The sequence below is a fragment of the Scardinius erythrophthalmus genome (assembly GCF_964197995.2).
Source record: "Scardinius erythrophthalmus genome assembly, chromosome: 13".
In the NCBI taxonomy this organism is placed as follows: domain Eukaryota; kingdom Metazoa; phylum Chordata; class Actinopteri; order Cypriniformes; family Leuciscidae; genus Scardinius; species Scardinius erythrophthalmus.
In genome coordinates this window covers 9,758,758-9,773,949 of record NC_138233.1, presented here as the reverse complement: position 1 = coordinate 9,773,949, position 15,192 = coordinate 9,758,758, and the positions used below count along the sequence as shown (strand labels likewise).

At 37.4% G+C, this 15,192-nt stretch overlaps 2 protein-coding genes across 2 annotated transcripts in view; one reads left to right on the top strand and one right to left on the bottom strand.

Moving 5' to 3' along the window:
- pdlim7 (PDZ and LIM domain 7) overlaps nucleotides 1–11,543 on the top strand; it is a 44,453-nt gene extending 32,910 nt beyond the window's left edge. Inside the window, exons 9-14 of the mRNA XM_081383128.1 lie at nucleotides 2,400–2,461; nucleotides 2,918–3,155; nucleotides 3,563–3,743; nucleotides 5,155–5,275; nucleotides 7,441–7,556; nucleotides 9,332–11,543. Of these exons, the coding sequence (XP_081239254.1) occupies nucleotides 2,400–2,461; nucleotides 2,918–3,155; nucleotides 3,563–3,743; nucleotides 5,155–5,275; nucleotides 7,441–7,556; nucleotides 9,332–9,418 (805 nt within the window). The 3' untranslated portion in view covers nucleotides 9,419–11,543. The remainder of the gene's footprint in view (nucleotides 1–2,399; nucleotides 2,462–2,917; nucleotides 3,156–3,562; nucleotides 3,744–5,154; nucleotides 5,276–7,440; nucleotides 7,557–9,331) is intronic.
- A 2,532-nt stretch (nucleotides 11,544–14,075) lies between these two features.
- The window catches only part of unc5a (unc-5 netrin receptor A), a 183,618-nt gene continuing 182,501 nt past the window's right edge, over nucleotides 14,076–15,192 (bottom strand). The window contains exon 15 of the mRNA XM_081383127.1: nucleotides 14,076–14,388. Within this exon, the coding sequence (XP_081239253.1) occupies nucleotides 14,223–14,388 (166 nt within the window). The 3' untranslated portion in view covers nucleotides 14,076–14,222. The remainder of the gene's footprint in view (nucleotides 14,389–15,192) is intronic.

Sequence of the window (15,192 nt, the reverse complement as noted above, 5' to 3'; positions counted from 1 at the left end):
TTTACAGAATGGTTATGGTTATAATTGTGCTCTTATAAACTATTCTAACTCAAACGTTCTGGGAAAATGTTTATCAGATAAAGTCTGAAAGAGTTTTCGGAAGCTTAGTGACGGTGACATTGAATTTGTGGGACCGTGGAGTAACGTTAGTTTGTTTATAGACTACTTTTAGCTTTTTACTTAGGGCGACAAATTTTGGCTTCAAAATTCGCATAAGTTGTGTTCATCTGTGATAATTATCTTGATGGACAAAACGTGCAAGTATAAACTTTTGTTGATCACAGAGCTTGTTTTTAGTCATAATCCAAAAGCCTATGACAAAATCCTATTGGGTTTTTGTCGAGGGAACCAGCGTGACGCTAACTGCCGGTTGGCCTACAAAGTGACGTCATACCTGCACCACTCTATATGGCGGAATGAATGAGTGCATCGTCTTTTTATTTCTAAAGTCTTTGATCTGACTTCGTTATATTATTGATCTGACTGTACTGGTGCTGTTGTGTGAGATCTGAACTGAACTGGACGATGACATCATTTTTTGCAGAACTGCTTTATAGATGAAATTAACTAATTTAATAATTGATGATCTTTACAACACGGAACTGACTTCAGTTGAACATCAGCTGAATGCATAATTTTCCTGTTATCACTGTAAAGCTGCTTTGAGCAATCTGTTTTGTATAAAGTTCTGTATAAATAAAGGTGACTTGACTTGGGCATTACATAAAATACTGCATTTAAATAGATATAATTGTCTTATCTTGATCAAATTCTATAGCCTTATGGAATAAATTCAGTGCAGTGCACTCTGGGATTGGCGATTCTAGCTTAGACTTTGGCCAAAGCAAGGGTAGAAACGAGTGTAATTTTGCTACTTACTGTTTGGAACAGACTTCCTGTTGTGGGCAGCACACTAGTGTTTGGGACAAAACCTAAAATGTGTTTTGTGCAAATAAAAGATTAATTAGACATTGTTTGAAATCAGAATGCATTGATTCTAAATCTCTCTGAATAGAGATTTAATCATTTGTTATCTCGCTTTGTCCAACTGGTATCATTTTAAAACCATGTTTGGCAATAAAACATGAGACAGACTTGTTTGGCTGACTCTGTATAGATTTATGCCGAGGGAACTTCCCAACATTAATTCATTTGAGAAAGCACCTAACATGAGGAATGACATACTCATAATCGCAAACATAAAACTGCATACACACATCTGGAATTCTGTTATTCTTGTGTGATCATGTAGCTATGATGAAGTACCAGATATGGATATGTTTATTCATTTTATTCAGATGATGTATGGTGAAAAGCTCATAAATGCTACAACTGACATTTTTAGAGTAATCTGTAAGCTAAAACCACACATAGTCTAAATCAGTTTAAATCTCAACCAGGGGACCGGGGCTTCTGCTAACTTTCAAGGGGGCCCCAATTTTTTATATATATATATATATATATATATATATATATATATATATATATATATATATATATATATATATATATATATATATATATATATATATATATATATATATATATATATATATATATATATATATATATATATATATATATATATATATATATATATATATAATGTGTATGTATGTGTATACACACATATACACATGTATACAAATATATACACATGTATACAAATATATACACACACACACACACACACACACACATATACATATACACATATATATATATATATATATATATATATATATATATATACACACATATACACATGTATATATGTATGTGTGTGTATATATTTGTGTATATGTATATGCATATGTATGTATATATATGTATATGCATATGTATGTATATATGTATATGTGTATATATGCATATGTATGTATGTATATATATGTATATGCATATGTATGTATATATGTATATGTGTATATATATATATGTATATGTATATGTATATATGTGTGTATATATATGTATATGTATATGTGTATATATATGTGTGTGTGTGTGTGTGTGTGTGTGTGTGTGATATATTTTCTTTATATAATATATAATTTATATAATATATATATTTTTTAAGCAAGATATTTCTTTGATAACCTAAGGTCTAACTAGTCTAAATATGTTGTAATTTTGTTGAAGAAAGTAAAAAAAAATTAAAAATAAAGATGAAATGTTTGATTTTTATTCACAGTTAAGGCAGAAAACACCCATTCTGTACTTTAATTTGCATAAAATGCCAGGTCATGATGTTTTAATCTCTTCGCTTTGTTCAGGGGTGTACTTTCCATGCAGGATGTAGATGTCAGAGGTCGCATAGCTTAATAACATTTTCATTGGCTCTGGTTAACGGCGTTTTATTATGGCCTGTGTTCTGAAAGGAAATTTTCTTTCTACAGTCACAGAGTAACTCCCTGTCCTGCCAAGTCCACGCCAGCAGACAAACCTGATGAAGTTCAAGGTAAGTACTCTCAGAACTGGCAGAATAGATTGACTCTCACATTACGCACTGACTCACGGCCCGGAGTCGCTCCCACGGGGAGGACTTAACTTGCTGACTTGTTCACGGAGTGGTCCGGCTGGCTCAGACAGGCCTGATGTTAATGGGAAAAGTAAGACATAAGGGGCACTGATGTGTTTATAGTCAAAGATGATAATGTGACTCAATTATCACTCTCCCGAGATGCGGTTTATATAAGCTGAATTAAACCATGAGCCGCTCCTATTGCTCTCCTCTCATGGTGTTAGCAGCATCTCAATGATAATGATATCTCTGGATAAAAGCAAGCCATTTTAGACTACAATTGCTCTCGTTTTAATAGCAGCCCATAAATGTACACACTGCTAACAGGTCTCTGTTGGACCATAATGAGGACGTGCTGAAAAAATAGATGTTTCATTGTCTTTTTTTGTTTAGCACCAGCTAAAGCGCCAATGAGTTCCGGCCCGTCCTGCAGGCCACCATGGGTGACGGACCCCGGTTTTGCAGACCGCTACCACCCAGACAAGACCAGCACGGTGGTGACCCAGCACAAGCAGCCGGTCCAACCCACTCCCATGCAGAACCGCAGCTCCATCCTTCAGGCAGCACAGCAGAGCCCTGCCGACACTAGTGGCTGTACGCCGCTCTGCGCCGCCTGCAACAAGATCATCAGGTACGGCTGGAGTCATACTTCAGGACTGCCAAAAATGTAGTAAAATCCCAAAGCTAACTGCTGCAGGCAGCCCAAAATACCTCCAAATCAATGATGACTGTGTGCTAAATGTCATTACTTCAAGACATGGGGAGGGATAAAAGGTTGTCAAACTTTGTAAGGCAGGAATATTTCTTAAAATACGCTGAGCACAGAAATAGCGGCATGTCCTTGGGCTTTCTGCTGTGGAGAATCAATACGGAATGCAGTGGGTTTCTGCGTCTGACCTACTATTTCCATTAGAATGGCTTTTGCACACTGAACACTTAAGAGTGCTAAACCCAGCTGCTGATGCTTGAGCTGACCCTTTCACTTCAGTGCAAAAGGCTTTAGTTGTAAGACTTTGTGTTCGTTTGCCTGTGTTCTAGGGGACGCTACGTGGTGGCGCTCGGCCGTTCCTGGCACCCTGAGGAGTTCATGTGCTGTCAGTGTAAAAAGGTGTTGGACGAGGGGGGCTTCTTTGAGGAAAAGGGGTCCATTTACTGCACCAAGTGTTATGACAACCGTTACTCACCCAACTGTGCCAAATGCAAGAAGAAAATAACTGGGGTGAGCGCATTTCCTACCGTTCTGCAACACAAACACACAATGCAGTTCTTTTGAGTAGAGTTTCACAGGAATATACACTGATCCATTCAAACTGAGTGGTGGAATAGTTTGTTAAATCGTTAAGGATTCTGGTAAAAAAAAATTATACCATATTCTTCCAAAGTTTGGGGTCAGTAAGATATATATATATATATATTTTTTTTTTTTTTTTTTTTTTTTTTTTTAAGAAATCAGTACTTTTATACAGCAAGGATGTATGAAATTGATCAAATGTGACAATAGAGACTAAAAAAAATCTAATCATCATATAATCCCGAGAAATAATGTTACAGTTTTCCCAACAATGTTAAGCAGCAGACCTGGTTTCAACATTGATAAATGTTTATTGAAAAGCAAATCGGCATATTAAAATGATTTCTGAAGGATCCTGTGACACTGAAGACTGAAGTAATGATGCTAAAAATTCAGCTCTGCCATCACAGAATTAAATATATTTTTTTAAATATTGACCCTGGACCACAAAACCAGTCACAAGGGTAATTTTATTTAAAAGCTGAATAAATAAATGTTTGATTGATGTATGGTTTGTTATGATAGGACAATATTTGGCCGAGATACAACTATTTGAAAATCTGGAATCTGAGTGTGCAAAAAAATCGAAACATTGAGAAAATCGCCTTTAAAGTTGTCCATATATGTTTGCGATTGTGCTGCATTCACTCACAAAAATAGCCACAGATATACTCGTGCTACTTTTGACTGGTTTTGTGATCCAGGGTCACTTATATTAAAATAAAAAGACGGTTATTTTAAATACTATTATATGTATTTTAAACAAATAATGCAGCATAAGAGACATTTAAATCAATGTAATAATTACAACAACAACAAAAAATTTAACAGACCCCAAACTTTTGAACTGTGGTATATAATAATATATAGATTATGTAATATACAGAGCATTACATTATGTAACATACATTCTATTAGATAAAAATGTCAGAAGTCAACATAATTTTACCCCATTTACTTTCTGGTCATCTTAACATATTTACACACATTTCTTGTCTTTTTGTGCACAATACATTAGTAGGTTATTTATTTATTTATTATTCCAAGCGTTAAAAAATGAGCTGCAAACAGCATTTCATGTTGACTTTAGCTGTTTTCGAATTTGCTAAATTCCTATATTCTTCTAAAAATGTATATTCACTCTTCTGTAAAGCATTATTTAATATGAATGGCTTAACAAATGATTAAGCGTTACTAGAATTGAATCATGCAATGCATTAATGCAAATTGTAGAAAAAAAACTATGCAAGTTAATGTTATAATATGACAATATAATGCTATGACAGTGTCTGCATGACCTCAAAAACGGCTCCCTCACATCCCTCTGTCCTCTCCACAGGAAATCATGCACGCCCTGAAGATGACCTACCACGTACAGTGCTTCCTGTGCGCCGCCTGCAAAATGCCCATCAGGAACCAGGCCTTCTACATGGAGGAGGGAGAGCCCTACTGCGAGAGAGGTGAGCGACTCGCACGCCCGGCCGCACATCTTATCGACAGCCCCTGCCGAGAGCCGAGCGCGGGCTCCTGCGGTGTTTAATCATTCAAATGCTGCCACTTCACTTCAGACTTCAAATCTGCTCCATACCGGCCCTGAACATTGATTAGGAGCTTTGCTGACAACTTTTATGCTTGAGAATCTACTTTAAATATGCAATTAGTAGAAAGTGCTTTGCTGCTCAATGAAACCATTAATACATGTGCTGTAGTAGCCACTTTTTATTCACTTTTTTTGATGCTTGCATTTATGATGCAACAAGGCATCAGGAATTTTTGTTTTATTAAATTAAATTTTGTTTTGACACTTTAATTTATAGGACTAGGGATAATTATGACTGAGGGTGTGTTCACACTGGGCATGTTTGTTTCGGTTAAAACGAACTTTGATGCAAATGCACTGCTAGTGTGGTTAATTTGAATATGTGTCCTAGCGACCGCAGAAAAGATGCGTCTCGGTCCGCTTCCAAACCAACTCTGGTGCGGTTCGAACGAAATATAAATGCATCACGGACCATGTCACAAGACCTTAAAAAGGACAGAATGCTCAAGCACTGTTTTTTCTCATCATAGTCGTGATGTTGCCCATCACAGTTCAGTACAGGCGTCAGAACCACGTCTCCTCGCAGCAGATTGTTTGTGTGTGTGACGGAGGGATTCCTGCCGCTGTTTTGACTCCTATACACAATTAATAAGCTCTTCACGAGTTGACAGCTCCATCATACACCATCATATTACGCACATACAAGCAGCGCGTTTATCCCAGCACATAGGATTGTTTTGGATGTTCGGTAAGTTCCGTCGTGAAATACGTGTAATAAAAGCTGACATATCCCTATGCCTTTTGTTTCAGTATCTTTAGGTTCAGTGAAAAAAAAATATTTTAGGTATGTCCCAATCAATCTCAAGGATCAGTAATGGTGCCAATTAGGCATTTTTAACTGGTTGAATCTGCTATCCTGAGCCCGATCCTTTATTTTACACGCAGTAAGTGGCAGAAAATGGACCTTCAATTGGGTTTTCAACTGCCATTAAAAGTAAAAGTGCAATTCTACATGTAAACATATTTTTTTTTACTCTGTAGTGATAGATGCCCCTTTTTTACATTTGAGCCCCTGCCCCTGAGGAACTCTCTGTACGTGTCTGTATGCATCAGATTGACTTGAATAACTTTAATGTATTTGAAGTGTGCACCAAGCTCAGGGAAAATACAAGTATTGGATCAGGACTAGGTATCGCTCTATTAAATGACTCGGATTGGATCAGGGGCACAAACAAAACTTGACCGGGACGTCTCTAATTTAAATGACTAGTGAGAGTTAAAACAGGACATTATTGGAAGGAGCAGGAGACATTAAAATCAAACATGTTAGCCATAGTGTTTAGAGACTATGTGGCGGCTGTTCTTTTATTTTGGACCTTTTGACACTTTTATTTATCGGAACCATGAGAAGTAGCTTGGAGGAGCTCGGGAATGTTGCGGATCAGATTCGAACTTCCATTCCCACATGAGAATTCAGAAGTGAAATCTGTCATGCTAAACTGTGCTTGTTCATTCATTTTGCGATGGAAAGTTGCTAAACTCAGCCACCTTCCATGGTTAATTTATATTTATGTAGTGCAGTTAATCACATTGTCACATTTGTTGGGCACCTAATCTTACATAAACAGACATTAAGCGATCTGAAGGGAGTGCGTGTCTTTATTATGTAAATAGGCTTGCATTGCAGTTCCGGTGCTTTACAGCTTTGAAGAGTTTCGGTCTTGTGTCAGCAGCAAGTGGGCAGCTGCTTCTGTCAGAAATAAAGAGCTAGTGTTGATAAAATAGCTGCAGTCTCAGCACCTTAAAAGGATTGTGCTTTAAACCACTTACCTTGCGTACGAGACGTAAAGCCTGCAACTTTTAAGTTTTCCGTAATGGGTAAAACTGGGGCAATCCAAATAGGAATCTGGACCAGCGTGTTATCACACACTGAGCATGTGAGGCCTGAGAAAATGTAATCCCTTTTCTTTTTCCTTTCGATAAGACGTTTCTTTCTTTCTTGTCTTGTTCTCTCTGTGTCTGACCAAGCATTTCCTCCTCGCTGGATTAATAGGCCCTTTTTGGTTGGTTTGTTTTTCTCTGCAGACTATGAAAAGATGTTTGGTACCAAATGCCATGGCTGTGACTTCAAGATTGATGCAGGGGACCGTTTCCTTGAGGCGCTGGGCTACAGCTGGCATGACACTTGCTTTGTCTGTGCCGTAAGTCATTTTGATGCATTGGGACCTGTCCCGAAACTCCATCTTAAACTTTCTGCACCACGCAACACTATCAAGAAATAGCCACTGCGAACCCAGACAATTCATACAGTGGCTGTGTTTGCATGAAGTTTAAGTGTTTCACAGCTTTTAAAAATATTCCAGATAAACAAAGACATAAACTTTATATTCTTTTATGGAAGTACTGGAGGTGCTCTTGCTATTTATTTAGCTTTTCTCGGAATTGAATCTGTTCATTAATTTTTATTTGTGTCCCTCATTGCTGCCCACAAGAGCACAATAAATAGCAAAAAAAATTGTGAGGAACATTGCAGACATGTGATCAGCTAAAGACAAAAAAGAAGGAAAACCTGACCTGCAACTTATTATTTGTATTATTTTATTAAATTAATAAATACATATCTTACTATTGCATTAATACATTCTATTGTACTGTACAATAGAAAAATATTTAACAATCTTACAGCTTTTTTTATACTTGATATACTTTTATATACTTAACTTATACATCATAATATATGTATATGTTATAATATAATATATTACAATATATATCATAACAATAATATATTGTCTTATAATACAATGTGTTATAATAAAAGCATTAATAGAATTGCTATTATTATTGTTTTTGTTATTATTATTAATACCAATAATAACATTTACTTTTTATTTTTATACTTAAAATTGTATTTTATTTTATTGTTTAAATTTGCTTTCAAACATTAAACCATTGAGCTTTTATTTTTGGCGGTAAACCAAAAGAGAGTCCTTAACATTTCTCTTTGTTGACAACAACAGATTTATAATGATTCTCTTTACGAATTTGGGAAGATGGTTGGCGCACGTTGCGTTCCCATATGCAAGTGCTGTGTGTCTGAGTCGCATTTACTGCTGAAATTGAACCCAGTGCTGTGCTTTACTCTGAAACATGCAGCGCGTCAGACTGTATATTTATATTATTATTACATCACAACCATTGTGTTTTCATGATTGCACTAAGCCATATATCTTTCTCATAACCATGGATTGTCAAAATTCATAAAGTTGCCGGGCAACTGGCGAGTAACACCGTTTCAACAGCGGCTCGCATGCGGGGCTTTGAACCCTGGCTAACATGTTAATAGTGTCCCGCAGATGGCAGCACCGTCAGAGGCAGTCCATCCATTAAATAAATATATTAGAAAACGTAACCTTTCACAGTTTATTGGTGTTGATGGACTCACTCTACTCCCTTTGTTTTTTTGATCATCGTTCTGAATCTGATCCAGATGCAGTCTTTGACAAAAACGCGCTTTTTCCCAGCTTTTTTTTAATGAAACACTCCTATTCAAATGTCGATTAAAAAAAAACAATGCATGAAGCTAAAATAAAAGTTTTTTTGTTTTGTTTGTCTAAAAGCAGAGGCTCTGTCCTTTCTTTTGACATATTGCATGTTCAGATATTCATACAATAAAATATTCTGGGGGCTTTGAAACTTTTGTGAAAATTATCAAAAATGCTGGCGGTGACTGGAAACTTTTTTTTTTCATAAACGCCACTGGGAAAAGAGATTATATCTTTAAAAAAATCTTACTGACCCCAAACGCTCTCTAGAATTCAAACATTTCGCCCCCTAATATTATTGGCTTCTAGCAAGTAGCAAATGATGAATCGCAGCTATTGAATAGCCCTGTTGAATATTCCCTTTGCATTGGCTCCATGACTGAATAAGAGTTTGATTTCCACTGTTTAATGCTCATTTTTCATCTCTTCAGATCTGTCAAATCAATCTAGAGGGGAAGACGTTCTATTCAAAGAAGGACAAGCCACTGTGTAAAAGCCACGCTTTCTCTCCGCTGTGAGGCTCTGCTGTTCTTCAAGGAGGGGCCGGAGCGGAGACTGGGGGGTCTATAGCTATGCCAAACAAGACCAACTACTTTACTTGAAGCCTGTAACATATGGCTGACTGACAGAGTGATGAATACAGCTGCTCCGCTGGCTTTCACCGGCTGTTATAGCCCACTTCGATCAGCATTCACTAAGAATGTATCATTCAGCAAAGCACGGATCTGAATTTTCGGTAGCTTGCTACAGTAAGCCGACAGACTGGCCTCAGTTTTGCTGTTACGATGCCAGTCATTCAACTGGAAAAACGGCTTATGAACTGTTAGAACCAACAATGGCAGATGTCAGAATGGATAACAAGGCATTTTGGATGTCCCTCCTCATCCACCTCCACCTCCAAAAGTACACCTGCAGTATTCATGATGCTTCGTAAATCCAAAGATATTACACGTTCTTACTTATACGGCTCACTTTACTTTCACATTTTAGATGGATTTGGTTCATTTCAGTATTTCAATACTTGAGAGGTCATATGTCACCCCTTTTTATATTGCATGATGAAAATTAAGCCATTTGTAAGAATATTAACATTTTTTATGACTTCATTTTCATGACAGTTGTGCACAATTTCCCTACTTGTGTCTTTTCTAAAATAAAAAAATGTAAAGTATTTATACATCATGATTTATGCCTTTTATGCTTATTTTAATACAGCAAAAAAAGTCAATCACCATTAAAAATAAAGGGAATGTGATTATCATGAAAATATTGTCACAGCGGAAAAGTATTTTTCTTTTGATTTTGGTGTAAAACGTAACCTTTTTTTTGGAGATTCATCCATCTCTTCTGCACTTTGATGTATATCCAAAGTTCTGTCCTCTCCTTTGTCACAAATAAGGACAAAGCATTTTCCATGCATTGAGTAAAGCAATCTAGTCGTACTCCATACAATCCATTTTGTAGGCTAAAGCATTGAGCATGTGATCTACTCAGACAGGATCTTAAAGTGGCCCCTCAATCCTCTAGATGCCGTGCAGCCTACTTTTTTTGCTCTGCCTGATTTGCTCTGCCAGGGTACTTAAGGTAATGGCAAACCACAGAGGAATAAAACGCCCCTGGCAGCTACGCTGAAATACATTAGCACTGATTGCATGAGTTCCATCCTGACCCCAACCTATGGTCTCTACATGTCTTCAATACTAAATACCCTACATTCATCTGTTCTAATCAGACAGGTAGTTTGAATTAAGGACAGGCCCGTGATGCCATAAAAACGGTTTGCATCGGCGTAAATGGATCCTGCAATTTTGTATGGTAACCAAGTCACTTATAGTGTTTGATCGCTGTGTTATTTAAAGCTTTGGCCAGTGGTTTCCTGATTTTAGATATCACCAATATGTGCATAATCTTATGCCATTTGGGCAGTAACTCATCCAAACATAATGGCTCTTTTTTAGAGATGCTGCCCAGAACATCATTCCCTTATCGCGATCCCCTGCGCTCTAATCAGAAGAAATGCAACCCTCCAATATCCTGCTCTTAGAACGCTATAGATATTTTTGAGGCAACAGCTCAATTTTTATACTTTTGTTGTATTGACAGTGTGTTATGTATCAACTATCAAGTGCCTTTTTTTACTGCTTTGCAGCCTTCAACTATTGTGTGTCAAACTGCTGTATTCTGTGCAGAGGTTTATATGTCAGATGGTGCAAATCATTTATAAAGAGACACTTAGTCAATAAATCACCTGCATTCATGTTGTGGTGTGCTGGCTTACTCATATGAATGGCAGTGTCATTGGGTTTTCTGCATGTATTTGAATTCTGAAGGCTACGGATTGAATCCCAACACTGAAAAGAGTGCCTAGCAGAAATCAATCGACTCCACTTTTAACAATATATAATTTATTTACATCCATTTTAGGTTCAATTACTATACATACCTTTTCTGAAATTTCATAGAGAGATATATACATAAGGCCAAGTAAATACTTGAAAGCACTTAGAAACGAATTTCCAAAATTCTACCCACAAATCCATATCATTGTCCAAAAAGTACAGGAAACCTTCTGCAGAAGAGGGCTTCCTGTTACCACAAAATCATCGACGACAATTTACATCGACAAGAAAAATGAGAAGTAATTTTACCAAAAAAACAAACAAAAAAGAATAATAATAATTATAATAGAAAAGAATTGTACAATTGCATAAGCGCTGTGGCATGTAATAAATACAGCATTCTGACTTGCAGAAAGGCAAGGAACATTGAATTAAGAAATCGAATTGAAGAACATTCACAGGTACACAATTCTACGTTTCTCAGTTCAAAAAGAAACTCAGTGGAAAGAAAAAGCACACTCACACATTCATTTACACAGAAAAAGCTATGAATGAGGCTGACAAAATGTACAGTCATGAAAAGAGATCGGTGGTTCTTTTAGTGAATATCACGGCATCTGCTTTATTCAGTGTTAGTCGCTGACTTCTGCTTTGTGAGCTCAGAACGAAAGACTGCTGGAATGATTTTTATGTCAGTGAGAAGTATCGACATCAATGAGAAACTCATTTTGTTGCGCACTCTGTAAAGAACGTTTAGAAATGCGCAGCATGTCCGTTTCAACTGAACCGTTTGTAAACCTGAGTTTTAGGAATCTGACACCAAATCCTTGTCTAAATACTCCGACAGAAGTCTAATTTACCGGTACATCTGTTTTCTCATGACGTAGAGTTGAGATTTCGTAGGAATCTAAGAATTGATTACCCATAAACCAACAGCCTCAGGACGAAACAAAGCGGCGGCGAACAAACGTATGGCGAAAACAGTCTAAACCTCAAACACTGCAGAAAGAATGAACTCAGTGCTATATAACCAATGAACAGTAGGCAAACACTTCACAGGTTATACTTTGACAAATGTTACGTCAGTTGTCTTGTCTTTTTTGGCTTGTTATTAAAATATCATTTACAATTACTTTACAAAGTGCTGTATTACATATTTAAATCGTTTTACCAGTGAAATGCTCAAAATGAAAAGTTAGCGAAAGAAAAATAGATAAGAGTGTTGAATATAGGAATGTTACTTGTACTCGAAAAACAAAAAACACAATCGGCATAGATATGAAAGAAATGCTCCAGATGGCTCGTACACTTTGGTTGCGCAGAGATGCATCATGTGAAAAGTAGGCTACTTATCTACAAGACTTTCATAGATAAAAAAAAAAATAGCTGACTGGTTAATTGATTTACGAAAACCACCAAGGGAAACCTTAAGGGAACACAAGGTACAAAAAACATGAAACAAAACCCCATAATGTGCACAATATGGCATTTAACTTGAGTTCTCTGTTAGCTGAGTGAAACAGGCCTTGCTGTGGAGAGAATGTGCCGGGCTCCTCCAATCATCTCTTCAGACGTGGCCGTCATTACTGCTCAAGATGAAAGCGGACAATTTGTGATCCACAGTTACTCACAAATCCTCCTTCGTTTGGAATGAAACACTCTCACATTCAAAAAAAGAATAATCGGACAATCTTCAAACTGTGTAATGCACATTCATGGCGCCAAACGCGGGGCTGAGACGTGTTGCCGTTCTACAGGAATTTAGAAAAACACGAAAGCTGCTGAGTGTCGATGAAGTTTTCTTGGATGGAACATTTGCTTTTTAAGGGTTGATGAAAATATTCTTTCTCCTACGAATAAGAATTTGCCCTGAAGCCAAAATGGCTTTCTGAGAGACACTGACTCATTAAATATGAAGGAGAGTAGCAATGAAACATTTGGTAGTATTGCATTTTCTGTTTATAAAAGAAGAAAACATTTTCGACGGGAAACTTTTGTTCTTCCTCCTTTATAAACGAAGAATATAAATTCAAAAGATTTCATCATTCTAGACTTGAAGGGGTTTCATTGACATGAAAAATGCTTTGCAGAAGATCTGATCTCAAAAGTCCGTTGAAAAACAACAGCAAACGTGAAGTTTTTCAAAACCGTCATGAACGTTTGAGGTCCCTGATCACCCAATCCCAGATGTCTTTTCTTCAGCAGCTAAACATCCACAGAATCCTGTGCTTATTTACGGATTATCCACCCGGATCGGAACATGTTTCGTTGAGGTGAATTTTGGACTTTATGGCTTCATGAAGTCGAACAGACATGTTAAGTGCACACGGGCAGAGGAACAAGTGATGGCTCTTACCAAAAACGCTTCGCTCCGTTAATGTTTTTGACCTGAAATTTAGCAAATGCTCAAAATTTTTAAATGCTTTGTGAGGTAAGAAACGAGTCGGCCAAAGGAAATTGTCTTCGATATGTGTGTTTGCATATTGCTAAATGGTACACATTTACAAAATGCATGACACAAATCTGAATTAGTCTGCGAAATATTTTCCACTTGATATCTTTCAAAACGATTCGTTTTAGTTCCCAGTCTGATATTAATATATCAATGTGCCTAACGCAAATGTGGTTAGAAAGTACATATTGGTCAGTGATTGAGGGCAGGACCAGAATCATAGAATCTGGGAGTTTCTATACACCATTATTTTCAAAACAAATGGATTTTTGTTCTGAGAAAGGGGCATTTGTCTCAGTCACAGTACATCTAAAAAGCCCAGCCAGGTTCCTCCAGAGCCTGGTCTTGTTTTTTTATGTATTTTTTTTTTTTCTTCATTTTATTCCCTATTCACTGGGGAAGTGGCCTCATATAGTTGGGTAAACCCTGTTCTTTGATTTGCTTCTCATCTCTGGTGGGGCGGGCAGAGGGTTGCGTCCTCCCCCCCACCCCATCACTCAGAGACGGCTGCTCTGCTCCAGTTTTAATGTGTCAGCACTCCCCGTCTGACACCAGGAATATCATGGCCTCCTGCTTGCCAATCTCAGCCATCACAGCGGCGAGCTGATTGAGATTTCCGCTGTGGAAGTGCTGGGTCTCCCATAAGTCCAGAATCACTGATGTGGGGCTCGCTTTGGACGCGAAGAAACTCATGTGCCTGGGGAGGGAAAACAGAGGAAAGGAAATTGTCAGAATCTCACTGCAGATAGGTGTTGTATAACACATGTTGCAGTTTATTTTCCACTTCCATGTGCATGTTATTATTTTTATATTCTTTGTAAAACTATTAAAATAATCATTATTGATATACAGAGTCTTACGTTGCATTGCATTTAAAGGGATAGTTCACTTTGAAATAAAATTTTGGTATGTTTTAGCTTACCTCAAGGGCATCCAAGATGTAGGTGTCTTTTTTTCCGCAGTAGTTTCAATTTGGATATTTTTAGGTCAAACCGTTCTTGTCTGACAGTCATTTAATGCAGGTCTGTGGTCACTGTCTCAAAGAGCATGCACAAAGTCCATATTAAAACAATTCCCCATCGTCCAAATTAAACAATTCCCCATCGTAAGTACACATTGATGGCCTAAGACACGAAACGAGCGGTTTGTGTGAGAAAACGAACAGTATTTATATCGTTTTTACCTCTTATACACAGCCACGTCCAAGTGATCTGAGGGCGCACGCGCATCCTGCTGTGTGACGTGTACGCAGACTGGTGCATAGATATATACACTAGTTGTCGCCTTGTCTACGGCAGTTCATTGGAACAAATGTCTTTAATGCGACATCTAGTGTATATATCTATGCACCAGTCTGCGTACACGTCACACAGCAGGATGCGCGTGCGCCCTCAGATCACTTGGACGTGGCTGTGTATAAGAGGTAAAAACGATATAAATACTGTTCGTTTTCTCACACAAACCGCTCGTTTCGTGTCTTAGGCCATCAATGTGTACTTAC